This window comes from Sceloporus occidentalis, unplaced genomic scaffold (assembly GCF_023333645.1).
Source record: "Sceloporus occidentalis isolate IW3139 unplaced genomic scaffold, rSceOcc1.0.p SCAF_10, whole genome shotgun sequence".
NCBI classification, from domain to species: Eukaryota; Metazoa; Chordata; class Lepidosauria; order Squamata; family Phrynosomatidae; genus Sceloporus; species Sceloporus occidentalis.
In genome coordinates, this window is record NW_028316990.1 from 37,911,342 (window position 1) to 37,938,951 (window position 27,610).

At 46.6% G+C, this 27,610-nt stretch overlaps 1 protein-coding gene across 1 annotated transcript in view; it reads left to right on the top strand.

Moving 5' to 3' along the window:
- LOC149306515 (unconventional myosin-XV-like) overlaps positions 1-26,013 on the top strand; it is a 41,352-nt gene extending 15,339 nt beyond the window's left edge. The window contains 42 exon segments of the mRNA XM_089540893.1: positions 1,196-1,249; positions 1,582-1,663; positions 2,499-2,629; positions 2,992-3,087; positions 3,197-3,432; positions 3,842-4,020; positions 4,584-4,656; positions 5,515-5,703; positions 5,863-5,975; positions 6,188-6,279; positions 6,564-6,681; positions 7,292-7,344; positions 7,653-7,817; positions 8,642-8,723; positions 9,586-9,724; positions 10,307-10,415; positions 11,005-11,134; positions 11,313-11,434; positions 11,772-11,831; positions 12,496-12,571; positions 13,186-13,301; positions 13,749-13,867; positions 14,227-14,368; positions 15,017-15,128; positions 15,259-15,333; positions 16,164-16,369; positions 16,817-16,953; positions 17,662-17,734; positions 17,978-18,050; positions 18,324-18,397; positions 19,083-19,165; positions 19,265-19,395; positions 20,216-20,310; positions 20,613-20,690; positions 20,868-20,964; positions 21,288-21,448; positions 21,871-22,004; positions 22,893-23,026; positions 23,275-23,408; positions 23,969-24,109; positions 25,188-25,202; positions 25,887-26,013. Of these exon segments, the coding sequence (XP_089397019.1) occupies positions 1,196-1,249; positions 1,582-1,663; positions 2,499-2,629; positions 2,992-3,087; positions 3,197-3,432; positions 3,842-4,020; positions 4,584-4,656; positions 5,515-5,703; positions 5,863-5,975; positions 6,188-6,279; positions 6,564-6,681; positions 7,292-7,344; positions 7,653-7,817; positions 8,642-8,723; positions 9,586-9,724; positions 10,307-10,415; positions 11,005-11,134; positions 11,313-11,434; positions 11,772-11,831; positions 12,496-12,571; positions 13,186-13,301; positions 13,749-13,867; positions 14,227-14,368; positions 15,017-15,128; positions 15,259-15,333; positions 16,164-16,369; positions 16,817-16,953; positions 17,662-17,734; positions 17,978-18,050; positions 18,324-18,397; positions 19,083-19,165; positions 19,265-19,395; positions 20,216-20,310; positions 20,613-20,690; positions 20,868-20,964; positions 21,288-21,448; positions 21,871-22,004; positions 22,893-23,026; positions 23,275-23,408; positions 23,969-24,109; positions 25,188-25,202; positions 25,887-25,988 (4,731 nt within the window). The 3' untranslated portion in view covers positions 25,989-26,013.
- Positions 26,014-27,610: the final 1,597 nt, after the last annotated feature.

The window sequence follows — 27,610 nt, forward strand, 5'->3', positions numbered from 1 at the left end:
TTTAACTGCAATGGCTCCATCCTACAGATTGCTGGGATTTGTACTATTGCGAGGTGCCAGCATCCTTTGCCAGGGAAGGCTACAAATGGTTGAAAAGTGCATTATTTCTACAGCCTCAGAGGAAGGCAAGGGCAAATCTCTGAAGAAATCTGGGTTGCCAAAAGTCAACTTGAAGGTGCATTAACAAGAGCGCATGGTTTGAGTGTTGGACTTCAGGAGAGCAGGGTTTGTATCCCAGCCTTTGAAACCCACCGGGTGACATTTGGGAAGGAGTTTCACATTGGGGCTAATTTCGACATTAAAGAGAGATTAAAGTGCATTTGAAGCACCCCAAAATAAGTGGCAAGTAGTTGTGTGAATGTCCCACGTCTCATGAGAGATGTCTGAATTAGTGGAGAGCAATGCAGAGGACCAGCAGCGTGGGAAAGGGTTAAAGGGAGTGACTCACCAAAAGCAAACAGCCATAACTGGAGCATCTGCCTGGCTTCAGCTGGCACAAAGCTCAGCGCTGGGCACACATTAGCCTTGCTTGGCAGCTGGACGGGGAACCATGAAGACTGTCCGTTTCCAGATGGATGAGGCCAAAGATGGAGTGAGTCACCAGCAAGGAAGGTTTGCTAGGAGGTGCTACTGGGGGACAGAGACAGGGCGCCCCAGATCCTGTTGAGAAGAGCCAAAGATGGGTTTGTTATTCCTAGTTGGGAGTGAGGTTGTGTGCCTTCAGAGCCTTTCCGACTTATGACAACCCTAATGCAAATCTATCATGGGGTTTTCTTGGCTCAGTTTGTTCAAAGCGGGCTTTGCCTTTCCTTTCATCTGAGGCTGAGAATGTGTGACTTGCACAAGTGGCTTTCCATGGCTGAGTGGGGATTCGAAGCCTGGTTCCCAGAGTCATAATCCAATGCTCAAACCACAATAATAGCCCCTTCTGGTTGTATTTCTCCATGCAAAGTAGAGAACCCGATGGCAATGACTTAAAGTGCTTTCTAGCTATGGGCTTTTGAAAGGCAGGTAGAATGCAGGAGGAGAGCGATGATGTTCACTTTGTTTATGTGCTTTGTTTTATTGTTTTCAAAATTATATATTAATATGGTAAGGATTATGATAACAACAGCAACAATAACCCAAATGTCTGGAGCCATCTTTGACAAGGTGGTGGGGCATCTCTAACTGTCAAAATCCGCTCTGTTTTCAGAGGAAAGAGGAAGAGCGTCGGAGAGCCGAAGAGGAGAAGAAAAAGGCTGAGCAGGTAATGCCAGGGCAGCCCTGACTTTGCATTGGGCACGGATAAAGAGAGACGTTGGCACAAAGTGGATGGGTGTTGCCAGGCTGAAGCAGGTCCCAGATGCATGGATGCATTTGCAACTTAAACAAATAAAGACATAGATACATATTCCAGTAGAATTCAGAGACATGTTAGTCTGGAATATCAGTTTGCAAAGGGATCTTGTAGCACCTTGGAGACTAACTGATCTTAAGCAAAAACCTTTCTTCCTAATTCTAATTTTCAGGGGTTGACTGAAGCTCCTGATGCAAGCAGACCATTGCTTTTCATTCATCTCTTTCTCTCAATCCCACCAGGAGCTGAGCAAGCGAGAGGTGATGAGGGTTGCCAACTTGGAAATCCCTGCAGAATTGGTTGGGCTGCTGAACACTGTGGCAGGTATGCTGTTCTTACCTGGGATGCTTCCAAATGGGGTGGGATCTGACTTGAAATTGCAGAACCCGTTGGTAAGGTGAGCTGGACCTGAAGCCCTTTGCTCCTCGAGGGACTCTAGCATCTGCATCCCTGGGATCTAATGAATCCGTTGCATCTTGGTAGGCTTTCATAGAACTGTGGCACTGTGAACTCGGAAGAGGCCCCTGTTTATGATGAGCAGCATCTAACCCCATCCTTTCCAAGCGTCCCACTTTGATAGAGACAGCTGTGGTTAATTCTCCTAATCGTCCCACTTTCTCAGCTGCATTTCGAATGCCCCGGCTTCTCTCTCCTCCCTCCACCTTTGTCCTCAGTTTCCTTCAGTTGCTGCAAACTGAGTTCAAAGAGCAAATGCGACTTATAGTTGATAAACTCAGCAGTAGTGCGCCAGCATGGCATAGTGGTTTGAGTGCTGGAGTATGACTGTGGAGACCGGGGTTTGATTCCCAGCTTGGCCATGAAACCCCACTTTGGACAACTCACTCTCTCTCAGTCTCAAGGGAAGTCAACGGCAAACCTCTGTTACACAAATCTTGTCAAGAGAAGACAAATTGAACCTACCCCATGATAGGTTCATCTTAGAGTTGTCATTGTCGTTGTTGCTATTGAAGGCACGCAGCAATAGCAACAACAAAGAACTGTAGCCAATGCTTCACATCTCCTGCTTCATGACATCAGTAGGGCCTTGCCAGTGTAACATCTCCCTCATGGTCTCTTTTTTGGGGACTCCTTACATCTTCTCCCATTGTCCCCCATGGCTTCCTCCTTGCACAATCCTTTCTTTTGTGTCTCCCCGTAGTTCACAAGCAAGTGAATGAGGACTGCGTGGCCTCCGTCCCTCGTCCCAAACTGCAGGAGGACTCCCAGCTCACCTTGCCCCTCGACATCAACAACTACCCCATGACCAAATATGTGCGGATTCACTTCAAGGTAAGCACTCAGAAATATTGAAGTTTTTAGTCCTTGGCCAAGCGGAGCAACAGGTAGTTTATTCACATCATTTTTGTGAAGCACAATGGAAACTGACCCCTGTCCTAGCAGTATCCATTCCTGGGTAGCGACAGCACCACTAGAAATCTTTAAAGAAAAAGAGTCGGTTTGATGGGACTGTTTCAAATTGTGCTCTAGAAAGTGTGGCAGCGCTTTTTGGCGAATCTTACCAATGGCTTTTCAAGCGCATTGCTGATGCCCTAGGCCTTCTGTCTCTTGCATTTTCTGCCAAAGTGTAAGTGAGCAAATGCTTGGAGCAAAGAGGTTCATCTTTGCTTTGTTGGTCCTTTCTCCCCACCCAGGAGCCGTTTTTTGGGATGCTCACCAGGACCCTCTCCTCTCCTCTGACACTTCTGGATGAGAGCCTGGCACCCGAAGCCCTCGGCCTCTTCAAGCTGGTAGGGGAGCGCCAAGATAGGAGATTTTGGTTGTCACAAAGGCACATGGACTGTTTAGGGAAGGCAGTTCATTTTTTATTTCTTTATCCACTTCTTCACCGCATGGCAGATCCTCCGCTTCATGGGCGACCCTCACCTCAATGGCACACAGGAGAACCTGTTTGGGAACTACATCGTGCAGAAGGGGTTGGCGTCCCCCGGCCTGCGGGACGAGATCCTCTCCCAGATCGCCAACCAAGTCTGGCGCAACACCAACGTCCACAACGAAGAGCGCGGCTGGATCCTCCTGGCCGCCTGCTTGAGTGCTTTTGTGCCTTCCCCGAACCTGGAAAAATACTTGCTGAAGTGAGTGATGCCCGCGGGTGACCCTCAAAGTTTGGGGCATTGGGCTTGGGAACACTGGCATGATTCGGCGTCACGCTCTTTGCTTCGAATCTGTAGCTACCTTGCAAATGTCGGCATGTTTTAAAAATATTTTCTTGACTTTTGAAAGCCCCCAAAGGAAAAATTCTGTATTCCAAAACATGACGAATCCGTAACTGCATTGCTAACATTGGCATATTTTATTTTTTTGTCTTTTAAAAGCCCTTGCAGAAGGGATTTTTATATTCCAAAATGCATTGGGCATAATAAACAATTGTAGGGTGTATGAGAACCCACTGAGGTTTCTGCCCCTTCCAGAGGATGCCAAGTGCCAACATTGGACTGGCCCCAGGTGGGCACCTTCACCTTCTCCTCTCCTTGCCCCCTTCAGGTTCGTTTCCGACTACGCCTTCGATGGTTACAAACCCGTCTGCCAGCACAAGCTCATGCAAGCCATGGAGAAGGCCCAGGGTGGCATGGACGCTGCTCGGGCCTTCCCACCTTGCCTTCTTGAATGGACGACCAGCCGAGACAGAGTCAACATGGCCCTGGACGTTTACGGCTTCAATGGTAAGAAGCTGGCATGACTGCTTGGGAACTGGAAGAGCGGAGGAGGATACAGTCCTGAGATGGTAGACCAGGCCAGACTTTAGACCAAGGTTGCAGTAGATGTATCCCATGGACCACATACAACTATTTGTGTGCCCCAGCGGCTCTCCAAATTTTGCCCTAAAATGTCCTCCCAGAACCAGTGCTTGGATGATGTCTTGGATAGTTGCACTGGATGATGTTTGTGGTCTCTTCCAACTCTGTTATTCTACCTTCTGTGCATTGTAAGGTCATTTTCTTTAATATTTGGAGGGGTGTTTTAGAATTAGACCAGGACACCCTCCTCTGAATAAACCTTCCTAAGAAAACCCAACAATAGGGTTGCCACAAGTTGAAGTCAACATGAAGGGACACAATAATGACAACAAAGAGAGAGAAACTAGCACAGCAGGGACAGAGCTTGCAAGCAGACTAGTTTTCTGCTTGCAAGAGGTTTGTTCAGAGCAAGACTGCCTGGGCAGGAGGATGATAGTAATGATGATGATACAGATAATGATGCTGATGGTGATGACTTGCCTTGACAGGAGATCACTTCTCTTGCCCCATCCATTCCTGGACCACTGGAGAAGCCCTTGCAGAAAACGTCCTGAAGTACAGGTAAAGGGGGATTGGGAGAATCTGATGGACCAGTGCATCTCAAGGTGGACCATGTGAAGGAGTTGCATTTTTATTTTCCTATTGTGCCAGGGACAGGTACCATATCTGTGTCCACTTGATACAACTGCATCAAATCCCCCAAACTGACCCCTCCAACCCCCCCCCCCCATCTGAACCCTCTTCTTTAAGTGAGAAAACAAGTCCTATTCATGTCATCCCTTTAAGTATCTGAAGGGACATCATGGAGAACAGTGGTTCTCAACCTGTGAGTCACAACCTTTCGGGGGGCCGAATGACCCTTTTACAGGGGTCGCCTAAGACCATCGGAAATATTTATTTATGATGTCTTAGGAACCGAGACACCGCTCCTTTATGGTTGGGGGTCACCACAACATGAGGAACTGTATTAAAGGGTCATGGCATTGGGAAGGTTGAGAACCACTGATGTAAAAGATGAGATGAGCTAGTTTTCAGCTGCACCAGACAGTAGGACACAAACCAGTGGATTCAAATTGCAAGGAGAGCAAGATGGAAGATGCGGGTGCCTTCATGTCTTCTTGGAGGACTTTGCATTGGGGGCCACTGCAGGAACTGAGTCTTGGACCAGAGAGAGGCCTTTACTCTGATCTATCATGGCTCTTCTTCTCTTCCTATCATCCTTCAGTTTGGTCATCTCTGGATATTCTTCTTTTCTCCATCCTGAAATGGGTTGTGACTCCTGATGAACCTCATGCAACCCACAATGAGGTCCTGACAATGCATGGAATTGCTTATTTCTACCCAAATGTCTCAACCTTTCCTGGCCTTTAATGCAACATCAAGGACCTCAGACAACTCATAGGTGATATTTCTTTCCAGGGGACTCATTGAAGGATGGAGAGGCTGGTCAGTCGCCATGAAGGACGGCAATCAGTGGGCAGAGCTGGCCGGCCATGACTATGTTCTGGACCTGGTTTCTGACCTGGAGCTGATCCGTGGCTTTCCGAAGCAGAAGTCCTACTTCATTGTTGCCTCCGAAGACCTAGAGAAGACTGCGAGTGGCAAAGCGTAAGTAGCAGAGGAGTCCCATTTGTCCTTCAAACCTAACACTCAGACCGCAACACCATGCTGCCTCACCCTTTCTTTCTTATCCTTTATTAAACTGGGATTTAAAGCATGAACCCCCATCCTCTTTCCCACTCTGCTCCTCTTTGCTTTTGTCCATAGAGTATTCAGACATGGTTTGGATCCAAGTGAAGAGGTCCCTCCTCCTCCGCTGATAAAGGCTCCGACCATTGCGCCGACTAACCTTCCAGATTCAGAGGGATATTGCAGCCATGGTAAGGATGAAAGGGCTTGCTGGTGTGTTTGCCATTGACAGAATTATGCAGTGCAAAATGGCCATTTGTAGTTATATTCTTGGCTCATCCATTCACTCATTATAACCTCCTTTTCTCCCTAAAGCCAACGAATGCCTCTGCCAACAATGGCAGACACAGAAACATCCCTGGGATTAATTCTCTTTCCTTTGCCTTTCCAAATCTGGAAGCAGATTCAGACACCTTCAGCGAACCCCGGAGCCAGAAGGGTTTGGATCACTACCTGGACAGCCTCTTTGACCCAGTCCTCTCCTATGGGAATGGGGTAAGGCAAACAGCTTCTCCTCTCATTCAAAATGGTGGTTGAACCTCCCAGCACCTCCCAGTATCAGGCGACCTTCCCAGTTCATGACTGCTACTGGGCTGTAGGAGAGTGTAGAAATATGTGTGTATATACATGCGTGATCTCAGCCCTAGAGTTGGAAGGGACCCCAAGAGGTATATAGCCCAACCCTTGGCTCTGCAGGAAGATGCTGCGAAAGCACAATTTGAGGTCTAACCTCTGTTAGGCAACTTCTCAAATGAAGTCTGATTTGTTCTGTATGTTAGGAGCTGGAGAGATCGTCTGCGGTCTCCTATCGGATGAAAGGAGGTGGCCAGATCGGACAGGGCAACGGAGACCAGAACAGTGGCAATGGTGACCCTCAGGGGGTACTCCAAACCTCAGGTAAGTGTAGACCAGTGCTTCCCAAACTTTGATCCTCCGGATGTTTTGGACTACAACTTCCAGAAGCCCCTGTCAATTGGACCAACAATCTGGAGTCCTGGGACCTGAAGTCCAAACCATCTGGAGGGTCAAAGTTTGGGAAACGCTGGTATAGACCAAGCTGATTTTCCTTCCTTCCTTCCTTCCTTCCTTCCTTCCTTCTGCTCTAGTTAAGATGCTAAGCCTTCTTTCCAGAAGGTTAAAGGGCATGTCCAGGCTCCTAAAATATATATTTCCAAACCAGGTTCAGCACCTTGGCTAGCCACTTTTTAGAAATCCAGAATAGATTCACTATCCCAGTTACATGAGAGCAGCTGGACATTTTTTATTATTATTATTATTATTATTATTATTATTATTATTATTATTATTTTCATCCATATGCAAAATTCAATAAAGCTGCAATATAGTGTGAAAAATAGCTTGAACTGCCAACATTTTAAACAGAGAGGATACTAGGATTCATCGCTGCTTTTAACTGGAGATGCTGAAGGTTGGACTTGACATCATCTCCATGCCTTTCTCCTTCTCAATATCTCTCTTTTAACATAATGTTTTCATTCCTTTCCAGGAGGCAAAAAGGAGGCTGCGCTGAAGCAAATGTACCAGCAGGAGTCGGTTTTGGTGAGTGAGTGTGACCGAAACCCTATTTTACTTGGCCCCGAAATATCACACAAAACTACAAACCCCAGAATCCCTTAGCATTGAGCCATGGCAGTTAAAGCTGTGCCAAACTGCATTATTTCTGCAGTGCAGATGCAGCCAGTGTTGCCTTGACATAAAAATCAGGGGTTGGAAAGAATCCATTTCAAGTGAGCCAGGAATCGAACCCTGGTCCCCAGAGTCGCAGTCGAACACTGAAACAACTACTAGGAAATCAGCCTGAAAACAGCCATGACAACCCTAAATGCTGTCCTTTCTTTCCTGGCTAGGCTCACCACATGGCACAGCAGGTCACTGCCCTCCGCCGAAGGCAGCAGCAGGCAGTGGTGGCTGCCATGGTGGGCACCGCCTCACCCAGCATCCCCCAATCCTCCAGCCCTGGGTCTCCCCGCCATAGAAGCCCTCCAAGGAGCCATACAGGACAGCCCTTCCAGGTGAGTCTCTGATGCATGCAAAAGACTGCGAGGTGGAGAGCTTGAGCAGGAGTTAGACTAGATGACCTCCAAGGTCCTTCCTGCCTTTCCATAACTCTTAATCTGGAGCAAGGGGCAAATGGTGGAAGGGATAAGGCCCCCAAATAACCAAGGACAACAATGCCAGGTATGTTCTTTGCTCAAAGTCCCCATGGATCCTTGCATCAATTTCTCACGGTCAGAGACTTCTAGATCCAGGACTCCCAGTTTCTCCGCAATGGCTCTACCTGGCGGGGTTGTGTTATGGCTTAGTGACTCTTGGCTTTGCGTTGTACTGTATTGTGTCCTCATTCTCCATGTCCAGAGGCTACATCTCTTCCCTTTCTGGGGACACGGCGTGCTGTCGCTGAAACCTTTGTGCCCTTCTCTGCGTGACCCAAACCTGCCCGACATTGGATATCTGTTTTTTGCGTGGCTGCCTGTATCCATTTCACTCAGCCTGGATGCTGGCAGTTGCTAGTGTGTCTGTGTGTCTGTTTTAGCTGTGTTTTGCCCTGTTGGAAAGGCTAGACATTGCAGTGCATTGGTCTATGGCACACCAATGGCTCACATTTGAGGAACAGGGGGAAAGGAGGTTCAGATGTGGGTCTTGGATCAACCAGATCTTCAAGGAATCTTTGGAGGAGAGCTCAGGGATGAGCGGTCATGGATGATCCCAGACTAGATGAGAAAACTAAAGGATCCTGTTCTAGATTTTGTGCTTAAACTGGGAGCCCTGGATCTAGAAGTCTCTGAGGAAGACTGCAGATCACTGCGGTATTTGATTTCATCCTTCGTCTTGGCAGAGGGAAGCAGAGAAAGAGATGGTTGACAGGACTGCGACATCTCCCAGCCTCGGGCAAGACAGGCCCAACTCTCAGAAATCTGGTAAGGAGATAAGGGGGGTAAAGAGGATGCCCAGCTATGCCAGGTGCCACCTCTATGTTGGCATCTATGGATCTCTGCCCAAGACCATCAACAAGTTTAAGGAGGGTCTACTTCCAGGACTTCTTCAAAGACAACACTAGGAAGTGCCCTATCATACAGCCTGGTGGGGAGAAGAACCTGGGAAGACCTTCCACAAATTTGGGGTACCACAGTCCCCATTTAGGTCCTTTCCTTGGAGCCCTCATTGGTGCCAACGCTGGCTTCATTTGGGCACCAGCTTTTTATCTGAATTATCTTTCAGGTCTAGTGATTCTGTCCAAATCTGTGCAGTTATATAGTTTTAAAGCACCTTTAATTTGTTTTAATTGTCAAATTAAAATTGTCTTGAGTACCAATTTGGAGGGAAAGGTGGGATCTGCAAATAAAAGTATCCCTATATTCTTCTTATTCTTATTCTCATCATCATCATCATCATCATCATCATCATCATCATCATCATCATCATCATGCCTTCCCTGATTGACCTTTGACACCTTGTGATGTCCTGCCTCTATTATGTTGGTTTTAATGTTAATGATTTTAATTGAATTACAGTTTTATTATATTATAATTATGTGGTTTTATAAAGTGGGGTAATGGGATGCATTTTACTATGTTGTATGTTTATTATTGTACGCCATGGATTCTAGACAGCATCCTTTTCGACTTGTTCAGTAATACTTTACCATTTTAGACTGCTATGAATTCACTCCAAGGCTGCCTTGAGATCTTGCGATGCAAGGCAGCATGCAACTATTTTCTCAAATGAATAAGCCTGCCATGTCTCATTCTCTCATTTCCTCTCCTCTGCCCTTTGTTTCAGATCCTGCCTCCAGGTTGCGGTCTGGAGAGCTGGTCCGCCATTCCAAGCTGAATTCGGAGCATATCCCGGAACCGACGCAGAATATCCGCAACATCATCAAGCAATACCAGCAACCTGCCCGGGTCCCCGAACCCATCAGGTTTGGTCTGGACACCGCACCCTGCTCCCCAAATTCCTGCACCTTTGTCTACCTTTAGGCCCCAAAGATCTGCAGAGATGCCATGCCATGACATGAGATGTCAATGGCCATATTCAAGGTCCTGGATCCTGGAGCAGATTCATTGCCCCATTGCCATGGATGCCACAGTCCTTCACTGCAAAAAGATGGACACACAATTTGTCAAAGTTGCATTTCTAACTCCTAGAATAGTCCAATCCCTCTGGTTCTGTTGTCAGGGAGGGGATTCTGGGCATTGCTTGTTGTTGTGTGCCTTCAAGTCGTTTCTGACTTATAGCGACCCTGTCAGGGTTTTTTCCCGGCACATTTCTTCAGCCTTTCCATTCCTCTGAGGCTGAGAGAGTGTGACTTGCCCTAAGTCACCCAGTGGTTCCATGGCTGAGGAGAGACTCGAACCCTGGTCTCCAGAGGCAAAGTCCAATGCTCATTTCACTGCACCATGCTGGATGTCTCTGTTTCTTGTAACAAGGCAAACAATTAAAATGATTATTTTTACAAGTGGTAGGATGCTCCAGAGTCTGATCCTGCTCCTTGTCTTGGCAGGAAGGAAGGGGGCAAGGTCTTTGTGAAGAAAATGGATCCTCACGAGGAAGCCTTGAAGATCCTGAAGGGTCAGCTGGCGGCTGCGGAGGTGCCCACCCGGATCCCTCCAGTACAGTTGGGAGGATCCGAACCCATGCGCCAGAGTCAGGTGGGGTCGTTTCCTATCATGGAAACACAAAGGGTTTTGAATTTGATTTTGCATTTTGAATGTCCATATACAAAGGATTTTGAATTTGAATCGACATCCTCACATACCAATGGCATATATAAGTCCGTCCTTGGTTTCCACTCCACTAAATGCATCTGAGGAAATAGACTTAAGTCTAGGAAAGCTCCTGCTGCCAACTTCTTCTTTTCAGTGAGTCTCGAAGGTGCTGCAAGACCTCTCTACATACTGATTCTACAGACTAACATGGCCATAACTTTGAATATGTATTCCATATTCTCTCCAAATGCATCTGAGGAAGTAACTCAAGTCTAGCTGCAAATGCGGAGGGCCAACTGTAGTTACGCTCAGCACTTTGAGGATCTCCTTTAAAGTCTTCAGGCTAAACCCCAGAGCAGATCCACTAATGTGGGATCCATGATCACACCTTGGTGTACGTTTTGCAATTGGCAGGATCCCTCTTGAATAGGATCTCACGGAGCAAACGTGGGTCTGGTGCGACTCTGTAATGCATGGATTCACTTCTTTGTAGGCACCCCGGGAAACCGCGCCAAAGGAGATGGTGGCTATGGTGAAGCCTGTGACTAGTGCCAAGGTGGCCGTGCCTCCTGCCATCCGCCCGCCGCCTGCTATCACCAGATCTTTCCCAGACACCTTTCCAGGTAAGGAAGGAGATCCCTTTCTCCCTCCACCTTGGAGTCCTTGCAGCTAGGGTCTGATTTTCATACAACATCATTGATAAACTTATGTTAACCGGAATAGAAAGTGGAGGGAAAGTCGGAGACTGCTTGAAGACACACAACAACAACAATGATTTGCTGACTGCTTCCTCTTTTCTAGGTTCTGCAATGCGGGAATTATCGTCGGATGATGAACAGATCCAGACCCGGCTTCACCGCAGATGCAGCGAGGAATTCTATGCTTACCGCAATGTCTCTTGGAGGATCTATCTCAGGAAAGAGGTATATTCCGATAAAAGTTTATCAAGCTGTGCATGATACAGAGAAAGTGGACATTTCCTCACTCTTTTGAAATGCTAGAAACTTGGACATGGTGAAATCTACTTTAATGGTAATTGGACATATTTGGGCACATGACTAAGGAGGGATGCTGGGGTATGGCTTGCCTAGAGAGGACTGCATAGACAAAACTGGTGGACCATGTAGACCACTGGTTCCCAAAGTTTGGTCCTCCAGATGTGACCCTTGATTTTATCAAGTCAGGTGCATAAATTGTTGCTGCTGTTTCCCTGCACCCTAAATTTGGAAAATCCTGCCTTCCACCCTCCTTTCCTTGCAGGTTTTTTACCCAAAGGAGAACATCAACAACCCTCTTCTGCTGGATCTTCTCTTCCGACAGGTGAGGTTACAGGTTTGGGCTGGTCTCCCGCATGAAGTTGCATTTCCTCCAGATCTTTCCATACCTTGATGCATTTCAGCACAAGTTCCCTTGCAATCTGTATCCGCACAAGTTTACCCTCCAGTTACCCTGATTATTTATTTCTCTTCCATTCCACTTTTCCACTGGAATATTTCTTTTTTTGAACAACTCTTTTGAGAGCAGGTTTGAAACCTATTTAAAATGTGAATTGCTCTTCTTGGAGACTTTCAGGAAAGACCGTCCCATACCTTCCAAACTGTTCCAGTTTGGAAGGGACAATCCCAATGAATCCTCTGCCATCCCACTTTCTATAGTGCTTTAAAGGGTCCCAGTTTCTCTCTCTTCCTCCCACTTCCACCCTTCATCCTCGGTTTAATACAATGGCTGCAAACTGGGTCCAGCATGCACTCCATTGACTTAACATGAGGAATATGAGAGGAAGGGATGAAAACCTTCCCTTCCCAGGAGGCTCAGGCAAAAGCAAACTGCTGCAGTCTCTCCCAGCAATTCCTCATTCGTACGTCTTGGGTTAACATTGCTCAGGATGAAGTTTTGGGAGGGATAGTGGGATGTTTTTAGGAATTGATTGTGAGCCTAGGTTTCCCCACAGATGTAGACCTGATGCATTTTTCTCTTCTATCAGATCTTCAGTGATACCCAGTCGGATGCTTGCCTGCGCATCAGCCAAGAAGAGAGGCTGCGCATGAAGGCACTATTTGGTAAATCTCATTCTCTTTTATAACTTATGGTGGCCCTAAGGCGAACCTATCACATGGTTTTCTTGGCACTTTTCTTCAGAGGGGGTTTGCGTTGCCATCCTCTGAGGCTGAGAGAGTGTGACTTGGCGAGTAATTGCATGAATGATGGCAAGTAACTGGCGAGTAATTGCACAACTGATGATCACACGCAATTGCACAAATAAAGTGATATCGGAAATGCACTGTTGCTGAAATCTCGAAAGTAAAAAAGATGTGTGTTGATGCTTCTTTGCGACCACTTTAAGGGCTGGTTTTGTGCAACGCCATGAGAAATTGTTTCGCGTAATTACGTGATTTTTCCGGGATATTCGCAGGATGAACTCTTGCTCTCCTCCGCGTGATAAACTCCTTAGTGGGGTCTTCAGTCTAATCCAGCAGAGTCCCTATGCTCTTGAAAGATGTGAATTATTCCCACTGAATCTGAAGCTTTGCTGTTCATTCTTCAATGGTCCCCTCTTGCGCACAGACTATCAGGGAGCAGTCAAGGGCACATGGGTGGGTGCCATCTTTTCTTCCAGACAGGGATGCTGGGATTGCAAAATCATAATGGGACAGGCCTGTGTTTCTCTCTGCAGCGGAGAACAAGCTGGACTCCTTCAGTCCGGTCGCTGACGAAAGCGTCAAGAAGGAAATCGTAAGCGTCGCCCGGGATGTTTGGGAAGTCTATTTCTCTCGTCTTTTCCCAGCTACGGTAAGACACACTATGCACACAAACATTAATGCCACCATCACCACACCATACATACCGATGAAATCGGTGGCGTCGTTCAAAATAATTAATATTTTAATTATTTAATTAATTCATTCTATGCGCAGGAAATGTTGTTTTTGACACAGAAGAGTTGAGTAATGCGCAGAATAAGTCCTGATTTGTGAATAAGTCTCTTGTCCTTCTGATGCTCCCAGCTATTGCAAAGAGATTTGAACAGCAACGCAATGCATTCAGCCAGAGGTCAAAGTGCTCCACAAAACTATTGACCTTCCCAGCAAATTTATTAAAAGCGTTGCAGTTCTAGCACTCGATTGCATTAAATCCACGTGTCTGTTTCCAACAATACTTTGTCAAGACGCTCATTCTTTAGGCTCACCTATCTCAGCTGGGCCAAACCAGGCTGACTCCTTTGTCTTCCCTTTGCAGGGCAGCGTTGGCACCGGTGTGCAAATCCTGGCAGTGTCCGACATGGGGATCAAGCTTCTGCGGCTGGTCAAGGGTGCTAATTTGGCTGGGGAGCAGCTCCGGGTGTTGCGTGGCTACAGGTAAGCCTCTCTGGTTTGTCCTTAGGGTTGCCAGATTGAAACCTGGAAGGGCTTCTCTACCCTCAGGCTTTGCATAAAGGAGGGAATTTCTGCAGGATTTGCTTCTCCTGCAACCAACTAACAAGCCACACTTGCTGAAATTCCCTCTTTTTTGCAACTATTAAGGTGAGCCAGCATGGCATAGTGGTTGGAGCATTGGACTATGAGATCAGAGGGATGCGGGATGTTTTTCAGGCGACGTTTGCCCAAAGGAGAAATAGAGCATGAAAATAACCCAAATAAGAAGTCGGTCAATTTTTTCTGCCCACTTTACCCCTCTTTTTCGCCACCAGTTCACCCAGTTTTCCTTTTGCTCCCAGCTACAGCGATATCCTGTTTGTGGCCATTCCCTCGAGAAACATGCTGGAGTTCAACCTCAGCCATGAGAAGCTCATCCTCTTCTCTCCAAAAGCCTCCCAAGTCAAGGCTTTGATCGACTATTTCATCATGGAGCTCAAGAAGGTAAAAGATTAGATAGTGTGGTTTAGGACAATGGAGGGATGATCAAGATTTTTTAAACAGGCTTTGCAGGAAGGCACAGTATTCAAGAGAGAGAGATGCAAAAATTGGAAAAGCTACTTTGGCGGGCTCTGAATCCAGTGGGTTTATACCAGGGATGGACACATGCCAATGTCCAGAGGGTATAATGGTCATTTTTTCCTCTTGCAAAGGGCCACACTTGCAAGGTCGGGGCTGCCATTTTGATCAGCAACCAAAAGAGCATATTTCAATGTTTTATAATGCTTTGGAGAGGTTCCAGAGGTTTTGGAAGGGGTCAATGAGTGTCCCAAAGACCACCCTGGACTCCCCATTAAACTAGTTTTAAATGCTCTTATCCTTAACTGATACGTGATTTGGTATATTTTTGAGCATATAAACATTATTCCTATTAGAGTCAGCCCTCTGTATCCACAGAGTTTTCCTCCATGGATTCAATCATCCACTGTGTGTGTGTGTTTGTGTGTGTATGCACAAGTGGCTTGCACCTAACTAAATCCATGGCAAGGAGAGGAGAGGAGGCGGCAATATATAGGAGACAAAGGTTCAAATGCATAAATGAAATTTTAAACAATTAATAAATCTTTGGTTTTCCCCTCCCGTCTGCTCCAGGACTCGCAGTACATGGTGGCTATCAAGAACCACATCACCGACGACAAAAACCTCTTGCGTTTCCACAAGGGAGACATCATTTGCCTTCGGCCCATGGAAGGCTTGGAGTCAGGTAAGCGCGGACGGGGAAGAGCCGTCGCCAAAAATTGGCGCAAGCAAAGACATTACAATGAAAAATCCCAATGATGTAGGGACTAAGGTGAGGGGTGCTGAGCTTGTGCGTGGCTCTCCCGTCCCCACAGACCGCTATTATGGCTGCGTGGTGAGGAAGAAAGTGCTGCTTCTGGAAGACGTGAAGAAGGGCACCCTGGATTTTGGTGGGTGCCTCCTCTTCTGCGTGCCCTGCTGTGTTTTACACCCGTCGACACCTGTCCATCGCTGTGTGATCCTCTTTTTCTGGTGTGACACCTTGGCCTCATTCCCACTACCTTTTAAACCGGATTGCAAATCGGTTTGAACCACTTTAAATGCCCCAGGTTCTCACTTGAACTAGTTTGGAAAGGAGGGCCATGCGCCAGACCTATTTAACCCACGGCTGTTTGACGCTGATGTCTTCCTCATCTTTTGGGATAAATCGATTCTGCGCAAGTGTGAACCAGGTGCAGATCAGAATCGATGTAAATTTGCCCTTCGGCTGGCTGGAGCAGGTCCATTTCGAATCAATTCATTCGTGAATCTGAACCACAAGTGGGTTATTTTACAGGGAAAAAATGTGATCAGGGCAGATCAGTATTTTTATTGATTTGATCAATAAATTGATTTGATTTACAGCACTTTAGAAATAACCTATAATAATAAATAATAACAGGTCAAATGGAGTGTGAACCACGCTCCGCTGTCGATTTGATCCATCAGTTCGGACCGAAAACCGATTTATTTGTAAGTGGCAATGAGGCACTTTCAGTCTCCAGGCTAAGTCTACCCAATTCCAGAAATCATTTCACAAAAGATCTTGCAATTCCCCCCAACCTTTTACTGTATTTTGTTGCAGGGAATGGCCTGTAGACCATGACCATGGCATTTATTTGGGTTGGCCAAATAAAGTCAGTTCTGCATGATGGACTTTGGAGTTGTTTTTTCTGGTCCTCGTTCTCCTTGAGCAAATGTCACTCATCCCCATCCATGACTTACCTTCCTCCCATTGCAGGATGGAAGTTTGGGGCCATCTACGGGAAATCTGGTTTTTTCCCCGCCGATTGCGTCCAGCCCGTGGCGGCTCCGGATTTTACCCACCTTCCTGCGGAGAGGAAAGAGGAACCGAAGGACAAGCAAGCCAAAGTGGCCGTCTCAGCCTCCTTGGCCATGGCCGTGGCGTCCGCAGCCCTGGCCCAAGAGCTTGACCAAAAAACTGAGGCAAGTGCCCATTGGATATACACTTGTCCCTCCATATTCACTAGGGTTAGGGGCACAAGACCCATGCAAATATGGGAAAACCGCACAGATAACAAATGCACCATGTTTCTACCTGAGAGGACACCTCTCTAGGAATCTCTAGGTCCTCCAGCGCAACTCTGTGGTCAACGTCCAACAGACACTGACCATAGAAGTGCACTGGAGGAGCTACAAAGGCCTAGCAGAGTGTTCTCTCTAGGAATCTCTAGGTCTTTCAGTGCAACATTTAGGTAAAGTTGACCATAGAGTTGCACTGGAGGACCTAGATATTCCTAGAGAGAACATATTAATCAAATCCATGAATAACCAAATCTGCAAATATCAAAGCCGCAAATATGGAGGGATGAGTGTACTTAGTACAACCTGAGATAATGACCCCAATGGTCCCGACTCCTCTGTCCCTTCCAGGTGTCTCCAGCTGGCAGCGAGTTCACAGAGAGCGGGGAAGGCTTTGGGGGTGCTCCACACAGCCCCCCTCGAGGTGGACCCTTCACCATGCTGGAGTTTGCCAAGAAGTATTTCCGTGAAGGTCAGCGGGCAAAGATGTGAGTGCGTGGCGGGCGGATGGACAGACAGACGTGGGGAACCCGGAACCCCTTTCTAGGGCTTGTTGGCACTCGAGGAAAGGAAGTCGTCACCGCACGGTTTTTGGTGGTGCTGCCAGAGTCGGCATCCCCTGTGTGTAAGCGAACCAAAGGAGTCCCCGGGGTGCCGCAACAACCGCACGCCCGTCTGCCCACCTCGGCCTGCCATTTAGGTAGAGCGCCCCTGCCATTGCTTACGGGCACAATCCCATGCCCCGGGAGGACCCAGAGGTAAGTCGAGAGCCCAGGTCGGTGCCCTGGGCAAGTTGACTCTCTTGCAAGCGGGTTCGCGGCGGACAGACTCGGGATGTCGTTCCTCAATAACTGCCTTCTTTAAGGAAGCAACAAACCTTCAGAGCAGTTCTCTTCATGCCTTCGAAAGTCTTTGAAAACTGGGCAGTTGTTGAAGAAATGTTGTCCCAGGGATCTGGCCCATGGGCGGGTGGGAATCGTACACACAAAGACATGTAGCGTCTTCTCTTTTATGTCAGAGAAGATGTAGTTTAGACATTCCTTGTGGGAGATGTGGGGAGATAGGATGTCCAGGTTTGATGTGGGGTGGGATAGGCATGGGGAGAGATAAGAAACATAGGGCCATTGAAATATGGAAAGAGACTAAGCCAGTTGCTCCATTCTTCCCTGAAACCACAAATCTGGAATTCATTTCAGGGACTCTGAGAAGCAGAAATCCAAGAGAAGCAGCGAATCGAAAGGGGTGGCAGAGATACTAAAGTTCACCAAGGTAATACTCATGGTTTTCCTAGCTCACAGCTTGGAAAAGTTACTGGTTTGGGACTGCTTATACTCAGAACGTCCCAGTCTGGTGTGGCCTCTGGTCAAACTGGCTGGAGGATTCGGAGAGTTGGCTTGACTTGTGTTCAGCTTGTGGTCTACTAAGACATCTAGATCCCTTTCGCATGCACACGTCTATGACTCTCATAAACCCTTTTTCTTCCCTTTCTTTCCCCCTCTCTGTCTTGGGCAGACCCCCATCCAGGAGTCCCTCATTGAATTCACCGACAGCGGCCTGAACAAAATAGCTTCAGAAGCCTTCCAAGGTGAGGAGAAGTGAGGAGCCGGACTAATGCTTGTTCCCATACCTGAGATCTTGCCAGAACTTGGAAAAATGACTGGGAAGTAGATCAAAGTTTGAAAGAGGGACCCTCTGATTCTTTAAAATTCATGGGAAGGGATGGTTTCTCCTGTCTGGCTTGCTCAATATTGCCTCAACATAGCTCTGGTACCTTCCATTTCCCTTGTAATGCTTAGTTCTCTTTTTGCCTATGCTGAAAGTGATTTTGGGGTGGTGTTTTGTTTTTTTGCTTTCCTAGCGGTGATGAAGTTCATGGGAGACCTCCCGCTCAAGGGGCAAACTGAGCTGGATGTGATCTGTGTGCTCCTGAAGGTAAATCTCTTTTGGACATTTGCATCAAACAAATCCTGCAAAGGCAGCATGGTATTTGAGCCTTTCATGGAGGTGGCAGTTTGGATTGCAGCAAAATGGCATGTGACCAGGACTCAGATCAATAAAATTTCCTAGTATATGGTGCGGCATGCAACACAGGGCCCACCTTATGATGGACCATAACCATACAACTCCCACCATCCTTCCCCATTGGCTATGCTAGCTAAGGAGCTAATGGGAGATGCAGACCAATAACATTTGAAGAGGTGCAACTCTGCTATAGAGCAGTCTATAAGCACTTAGAAAGGGATGCCATGATCACTAAAAGTCAACATGGGTTTCTCAAAAACAAGTCATGCCAAACAAATCTGATCTCCTTTTATGACAGAGTTACAAGCTTAGTAGGTGAAGGGAATGCTGTGGATGTAGTGTATCTTGATTTTGGTAAGGCCTTTGACTAGCATGATATTCCTTGCCTGGATGACCCTTGAGTTCTCTTCCAACTCGATGATTCTTTGTATTTTAGATGTCTTGGTAGGCCTTGTGGGCACCCAAATTTTCCATACCCTTCCCAAACGGAGAGGCTTTTGGGGAGAGCAGGTGGTGAATATGATTTTTAAAAGAGGGAAATGGGTTTTTCCTTGAGATGTGGATTATTCTATGTTTGCCACTGTCTTTTCCCCAGATGTGTGGTGAATATGAAGTTATCAGGGATGAGGTTTTTTGCCAGGTTATCAAACAGATTACGGACAACACCAGCACCAAGATGTACGTGAGTCCCTTTGCCCTAAAGATGCAGATCTATATATTCGTATGCCAGGATCACATTACATTGTCTGAACTCTCCTCTTTGGGGATTTTGCATAGGGAGAGTTGCCAGAAAGGATGGCGGCTTCTCTACATTCTCAGCGCCTACTACAGATGCTCTGAGATCCTCAAGCCGTACCTTCTCTGCTTCCTCCAGCAGATGCACAACGACGCCGGCGTGCATTTCCAAGGTGAGATGGCAGAGCATCCCAAAATATATAGATAGCTAGATATATACACATACATATATAACGTATGAGACCCAATATGATATAGTGGTATGACTCAGGAGACCAGGGTTTGAATCTTGGCTCAGCCATGGAAACCCTCTCTCTCAGCCTCAAAGGATGGGCAATGGCAAGCCCCTTTCTGAAGAATCTTGCCAAGAAAACCCCACGATAGGTTTGCCTTTGCGTCACCATGAGTCAGAAACGACTTGAGGGCACACAACGACAACAATGTGGTGTTTGGGAACCTGACCAAAACCCCTTTGTTGTCAAGCTACTAGAGTTGTCAGATTGAAAACTGGAGAGGGATGTGCACAGAGAGAGTCAGGGCTGGGTCTGGAGATCTGTAGTGTGAGACCCAAGGACCTTCCCAAACTAGGATTCAATTGCTGGGTTGAAAAGAGTTAGAGGAAGACACCCGCCATGGCTTCTAGCTAGACACATCGATCACATTGGCCATTTGGGGAAACTAGGTCTCCTGCCGCCTCACGGTCATTAATAAATGGAAATGAGACCATCTGTTCAATCCTTAGAAGACAGACCGCTATTACCGATCTTATTTTCTCATTAAAAGCCTGCAGGTTCTCAAACTGTTCTCAAACTCTGCGTCTCTCCAGGGAGAGAGCAAGGAATGCTTGGCAATGATGGATGGGCTGTAGCTGGGCTTTCCAAGCTACTGCATGTCCCATTTGCCCCCTTGCTGTCCTCAGAGGTTGTATTGTGCAATGCAGAGGTTCTGGCATGGAGATGACAAGCTTCTGATTTCTTTCTTGGTGTCCCTCAGGCATCGCCAAAGCCTGCGAGCAGAATCTGCAGAAAACCTTCCAGTTTGGAGGCCGGTGTGAGTTCCCCAGCAACATCGAGCTCAAAGCCATGGTGGTGAGTCTGGCGTGGAAATCCCTTGAAGGCTGATGGACTCAAGCAGTGGTCTTGCAAGCACCATGGGCTTTCTTACACTATATAGTTAGGCCTTCTGGGGTAGCAGAGGTACAACCTGTCCCCCTCTTTCTCTGCAGCCCATTTGCACTTCTGCAACATATAGTGCATGGTAAATCCAGCAATGAAAAATTTCTATGGTGTCTCTTTTCTTTGATGCCTTAAGCATGTGCTTATTTTGCTTAATGATCAATCCAGCCTTGTCCCAACCTTTGGTTCCTTGTTTCTCTTCTTCCTTTGCAAAGGCCGGACGGAGCTCCAAGCGCCAGCTCTTCCTTTTGCCAGGAGGGATCGAGAGGCACCTAAAAATCAAAACCTGTTCAGTAAGTAGAAAAGGGAATGTCTTTGCGACACTTACAAAGAAACCACCCTAAAAAAAAATCCAGCCTGTGGAAGAATTCTGTGTAGCTCTGAAGCTTGCATGCTACATCAGGAAAATATATTACAGTACTTAACATTTTTCATGGCTGCCAGTCACCCTGTCTTGTCCGTTTTTCTAGGTTGCTCAGGATGTAATAGAGGAAATCTGCTACGAAATGGGTTTGCAACGGCCCGAGGCCTTTGATGAGTACATCATTTTTGCTGTCACCAACAAAAGTGAGTCCCATAGAATCTCAGAGGAGAGAATATTCTGCTCCGTTCAAGCTCTAGGTTGTGGTGACTTCCAGGTAAGAGGGATAAGCTTCACTCTGAATGTCAAAGGAGTGATCAGAAGCACTCAGCACCCAAGATAGCTCCTTTGGAGTTCAGAATAAAACCTGGAGCAGATCCACCGTCCCACTGACATGGAAGCCACCAGCTGCCATAAGTGAAACAGGAGGGCTGGCCAGCTGCATCGGGGGTCTGTGAGGACAAATGGGAACTTTACTGGCTGCTCTTGCAAACTCATCCAAGTCCCCCTTGCCATTTCATCCTCACAGATCAGAACGTCCGCCCTTTGAACAAAAAGGAGTACATCCTTGACGTTGCGCTGGAGATGGAAAACATGGAGAGCAGCTACATGTTCTGGTACCGGCGTGTCATCTGGGCCCAGCCCTTGAAATTCGACAACGAACTCTACGTCACCATGCACTACAACCAGGTGAGACAACTCATATCTGCTCTGAATTTTAGTCCAAGGTACTGAACGTGTTTAAAAGGTAGAAGTCAACACCTTGAGGGAGCGCTTGGCAAATGTGGTCGAAGACCTGGAGCTGGCATGGATGCCACCTGCCACCAGCCACCATTGATGGGAGAAGAGGGGGATTTACTGTGCTCCAGTATTGACCCAGTTCCCTAAGTTTTGCCAGTGGCAGAGTTTGGAGAGCAGAAAGGCATTGCGTAATCCTGGTCAAATTAGTCAGAGCTATCCTCCTTTGCCAGCCAGTTGCCTTCTAGGTGTGCCAACCAGCCGACTCTCTTGAAAAGCAAACTGACTTAGATCAGAAAAGCCTATCAGTGAAGTGTGCAAAAACTCCCCTTATCCCCAACCCAGCGTCCAATGACTCTCCTCTCTCTTTTCAGGTCCTGCCTGATTATCTCAAAGGGCTTTTCAACATCATTCCTCCCATGAAGCCAACTGAGCAACAGCTCCAGCAAGTCTCCAGACTGGCCGCCCTGCAATACCGAGCCAAAGACAGTGTCTACTTGCCAGCCCTGTAGGTGCCCTAAGGCTGGCATGAGGCTAGGATGGGGTGGGCCTGGTCCCCCTTGCGCTGAGCTAGCCCTGGTGGCAATGCCAGGACTCCTCAAGACTTGGTTAGGTACCCAAAGCAGACACCTATCGGCAGGATAAACTTTCTTGTTGGTCAAAGGAGATCTACATCAGTGGTCTTTTAGTGGATGATTCCAGTGCCTGCTTGCAGAAAAGTGTAGAGGGCCTTCTTTGTTGTAGGACCCAAGATACAGAATATCCTCTTCCTGGTGGCCAAATTGGTGCCAAAGTCGCCATCATTCCAGTGCCAGGTGAAAACATGGCTGTTCTTTCAAGCTTTTGGGGTCCAGTTGGCCCAATTGGTGCCAACATTGCCATCATTCCTGTGCCAGGTGAAAACATGGCTGTTCCCTAAAGCTTTTGGGGTCTAATTGGTTTTACATCAGCTCTTGCAACTGACATGGTTCTGAATGGTTTCAAACTATTTTAACCAGCTTTAATCTGTCCTTAAATCATTCAACATGTTTTCAGCCTTTAAAACTGAGGTGGATCACATGCAGCTTCCAGGGCCATTTTGGGTCCCCTGAGCCCACCAAGGAGTTAAAAATGCCCCCCAAATGGCTTTATTTCTACAGTGTAGGTGCATCCCTAAACTCTGGAACAGCTGGAAACAAGCTGGCTCTATCTTCTGCATGAGATTCCTTCAGATGTTTAAAGATGGCTATCGTGCCTCTTGGCCAAATGTGTCCTGTGAAATGTTGGTGGGTGTGCAATTCACCATTTTATTGCCAGAAAAACGTTGAAGACGGGGTTTACAAACACAACACAACCACCCATCCCTAGTCTTAGGCTGTCTGACTCTTCTCTTTGTGTTTCTTTTCTCTGCTTGGAGACGGGAGGTTCAGGACTACATCCCAGCCCAGATCTATCACCTGCAGAAGGACCAGGCATGGCTGGACATGGTCATGCACCACATCCAACAGGCGCAGGCCTTGAGTGCCCACCAGGCTCGGGCACAGTTCCTAGGTAAGATGCCCTCTAGAAATTTTGGCAGCACATGGATGTTTGGTTCTGAACTTGCATCTATTGAAATGAGAAAAATACTCCCAAGATGGACAACTATAGCTGCATCTGTCCTGCAGAAATAATGCTGCTTGGCACCATTTTAACTGCCATGGCTCAGTGCTATGGGAGCCTGGGATTTGTAGTGCCACCAGAGATGATGTCAGAGAGAGAGTCTTGCTGACCACCCAACTGCCCTCTCCTGTGCCCAGGGCTCCTGAGTGCCTTCCCGATGTTTGGCTCATCCTTCTTCTACATCCAGAGCTGTAGCAACAACACCATCGTGTCCCCTTGCATCTTGGCCGTCAACCAGAATGGGCTCAACTTCTTGAACAAGGAAACCCACGTAGGTTGCACAGATCCTGAGCTGATGCATGTTTCTCCTATGTGGTGTGTGTGTGTGAGAGAGAGAAAGAGGTCCCAACACAGCGGCCACAGGCAAAACATGAGTGAGTACAAGGGAACCTTCCATCTTGTATCCCCTAGCACTGACATACCAGAGGGATTGGTGTTGTTGCTGTGGATTTTCAAGTCATGTATGGAGAGCCTAATAGGGTTTTCTTGGCAAGATTTGTTCAAAGGGAGCTTGCCTTTTCCTTCTTCTGAGGTTGAGAGAGAATGACTAGTCCAAAAATTACTCAGTGGGTTTCATGGTTGAGCCGGGAATCAAACTTTGGTCTCCAGAGTCTTAGTCATGCTGGCTCTCAAGGAAAATATTCACACATGCTTTCTTGCCCCGAGATTCCTCCCTTATCCAAAGACTAGAGGGGGATGCCTAGTTCCAAAGACTCCTTGAAAACTGGGAACATCGATAGCAAAGGAGGCAAAAGGAACGGCAGGTAGACTAAGGAATTTCTTCAAATGGCCAAACGTTTGTTGTGATTCTCATCCTCTCCGTTCCCCCAGGAACCCATTGTGACCTTCTCGCTGAAAGAGATTCAGTCGACTCGCACCCAGCGCCCTTCAGCTGGCTCCAGCTACCCTTATGTGGAGATCATGCTGGGGGACTTGATGTCCCAAAGGATCACGCAGCTGCAGCTGGAACAGGTATGAAATGACAGGGAGATGGGGTCTCAAGATGGTACAATTCCCTAATGGCAGGGGGATGCAGTTATGGCTACCACCAAAATGCCACCTACTTCTAGTTTTTGGAAACTCAGACAGAAGAAACAATTGGGTTTGGGGACCAGAGATAATTTGCTGAGATGCATGCAAGTTCTTGGAAAAGGAGACTGGGAATCTATATATCTCAGTGGTCTGACAAAAGGATGGCCAACCCCAATGGATCTCACGCCACAATCTTTTGGCCAAAGACCCTCCAATAGATGTCAAAAATGTACGAAACCTAGATATGATTTTGGATTTGGATGTGGAAAAATGGGTATATTATTTGTTGTTAAAGACTGCCAGGAGGCCCTGCGACCTATTCCAAAGGTCGATGGTTATTGAGAAGCAGTTAATGGGGGATTTGACCAGGAAAGGGATTAAGGGCTGCAAAATTGGCCTCGAAATGCATTGTGCTCACTCCTGCTTTAAGGCAAAACTCCTAAGTGGATATGGATGTTCCTTTTTAGGCAAAGAATTGTAAATTTTGAAGGAAGATCTGAAGAAGTGTGATTTCTCATATGTCAGGGGTAGGATGGAGTGGGTTGCGTGGGTCCTTTTCCTTTACAACTCATTTTGGCAATGGGAACATCCATCTTTAGTTTTGAGTGCTTTTGCTGTGTATTCCTACATGGCAGAATAGGGTCAGACTAGCTGACCCTTGTAGTCCCTTCCAGTTCTATGACTTGTACATTTCGAATCAATGAACGTCATGGAAACTTCATGTAGACCCAAAGCCAGATTTTGCAATTTAAAAGGCAAAATACAGGAGGAGAATTGCATGTGCGGATTTTGCAACCAGAATCCATTTGGTTTCAGGTGCTGTCCTGCTATTTCTTGACCTATGTTTTCAAAACCTAGCATGCATTTGATGATGATAGTAATAATAATAATAATGCATACTTAGACTTTGTTGGAAGTGCTACAATAGCGAACGTACTTAACCCATTTCCTTTTCCTTTCCTCTCTTTCTGTCCTCTTCTGTCTCTTTCTTCTCTCTCCTTCCACTGGCTCTGTGAAGCTTAACCTTCAGATGGTAGGTAGCTTGCAATTGGCACAACACTTCTGATAAAATAACAGTGTAAAGTGTTTCCAAGTGCTTAAAGTGCTGCATATATATTGTTTTGTAAGCCTTACAACAACCTTTCAAGGTAGGTGAACATTACAATGTGTGTATTTCAGGCAGGTGTGGAGGATGATCGACATTAGCTAAGACTACTTAGAAGTGGTGTGCTGTGCTTTTAATCTTTCACTAGTAAATTATGTTTTACATGTGTTAACTGGGTTTTTATCTGTGTCTAGATTCCTGTTGGCATCTTTTACATGCATGCATTTCCGTAATGTTCCAATGCGCAACATTTGCAATGCAGTTCACAGTCGTAGAGGCGGGATGGTGCAATTGCGCATGGCAGTTGCACATTCACTTATACATTCCATTGCAGATTCTCTGGTGCGAAGGTGCCAGTCACCACAAGGGCATAGTAACACAACCTGTGGCAACTTGACATGCAAAGCTTGATGCTACACGAACTTGATATAGTCTTTGCCTGTTTGTTTCAGGAAGGTAGACTGACTGATGGGAGTTGCAGTCCAGCTTTAACTGGCAGGGTCACACTTTTGCATACCCATTTGAAGGCTTGACAGCAGTAGATGTTAAGACAGGGAATTAACCCACTTTGGATCGCCTTCCATCCTTCCTTCCTTCTGTTTCCTTCTCCAGGGTTTGGAGCTCTGCAGAGTAATCGCCACGCACATGGAGAGCTTGTTGCACGCGCGTGAAAAGCGACTTACTCTCCCTCCGAGCGAGATTACTTTGCTGTGAACGAGGCCTTGCAAGATACTTTCAAGTCGAGTCTCAAGTCCTTACAAGACACTTTCAAGTCTCAAATCGAGTCTTGAGTCCATTCAAGATACTTTCAGGTCAAGTCTCAAGTCCAAGAACCACCTTTTAACAGAAAACAGGGAGGCAGTGTGTGTTTCTCAGAGCAGAACAGCAAATGTGTTAAGCAATGGGGTCTGCTTGGTAGCCTGTCTCCATTGCACATCAGACAAACCTACTAAAGCTTTCCAAAATCTTTAGAAAGATCCCTCCGCTTCAAACCCATTGCCTAACACATGTGCTGTTCCTTTCCGAGAAATGCGTCCCACATTTTGGGGGCAGGTCTTGGCTGCTTCTCAAAGCGAATGCAACCAGCAAGTCAGTCACTAAAAACAGACAGTGGGCCCTTGGTATCTGCTGAGGTTTGGTTCCAGGACACCCCGAAGATACCAAAATCCGTGGATGCTCAAGTCCCCTGATATACACTGGGGTAGGAAAATGGTGTGTCCCTTGTATAAAATGGCAAAATCAAGGTTTGCTTTTGGGAATTTAAATATTTTGGGAATGTTTCCAAACTATGGATGCTTGAATCTGTGGATAAAAAAGAAAATCCGTGGATATGGAGGTTTTGACTGTACAAGTCGAGTCAAGTCAAGTTGATGTGTCATTTTGGCCAAGTCTAAGTCAAGTCATTGAAGCGACTTGAGTCTGACTTAAGTCTGAATCCATTGATTTGAATATACATCACTTGGACAATGTCTTGTACTGCTGACCACTATGGCTAGCTCTGTAGTTGTGGCCAGTCACAGGTATTCAGAAACTTGAATACGCAGCCAGTCAACGGTAGATCTCAGTAAAAGAACTTGTTTGACATTGATATAGACTCCCTTTGAAAGTGATGGACTCTCCTTCCCTGGAGATGTTGGATGACCATCCATGAGGGACACATTAGCTATGGACTCCTGCATCGACATTGGACCAGGCCACCCTTTTGGGGTCCTTCCAAACTCTACGATTCAATTACGTACGAAGTCAAATGGATCCAATCGTTCCTAGAAACGTGGTGGCGATCCCATTTGGTTCCTAGAATCTTCCTCTAATTATTAAAAATGGACCAGTTTGATGATTTCTCCGAAGTAGTCTATATGAGAAGCTTAATTCAGATATTGAGACAAGTCCAGATTCTCCGATGGATAGAAATTGGTGGTGGATCAATACAAGAATGGTGGTGTCCTCAATCTGGATCTACGTCCCCTTTCCAACACACGGTGTGAAGTTATTTACACATTTATTTATACGTTCGAGGAAGAAGTAACTGCACCGGAGTCAGAAAAAGAGTTTTTACAAGGACTTTACAAGGAAAGAAAAACAGAGAAAATTGTTATCCTTAAAGAAAGCTTGGATAGTAAAGAAAAGACTTATTTCAGATTTAGTTTTTGAGACAAAAACAGTCATCTAAACATACTATTGAAATACTACACAGATATGAAAATATTACCAAATTTTATGAATTGCTCAGTATGTGATTGATATGTGAAGCCTCCAAACAAGAGTTATGACTATGAATCGTCCATTGTTGTCCCTCAACTTTGGCTGTTTTATATGCACAAATTTATTTGTAAAGT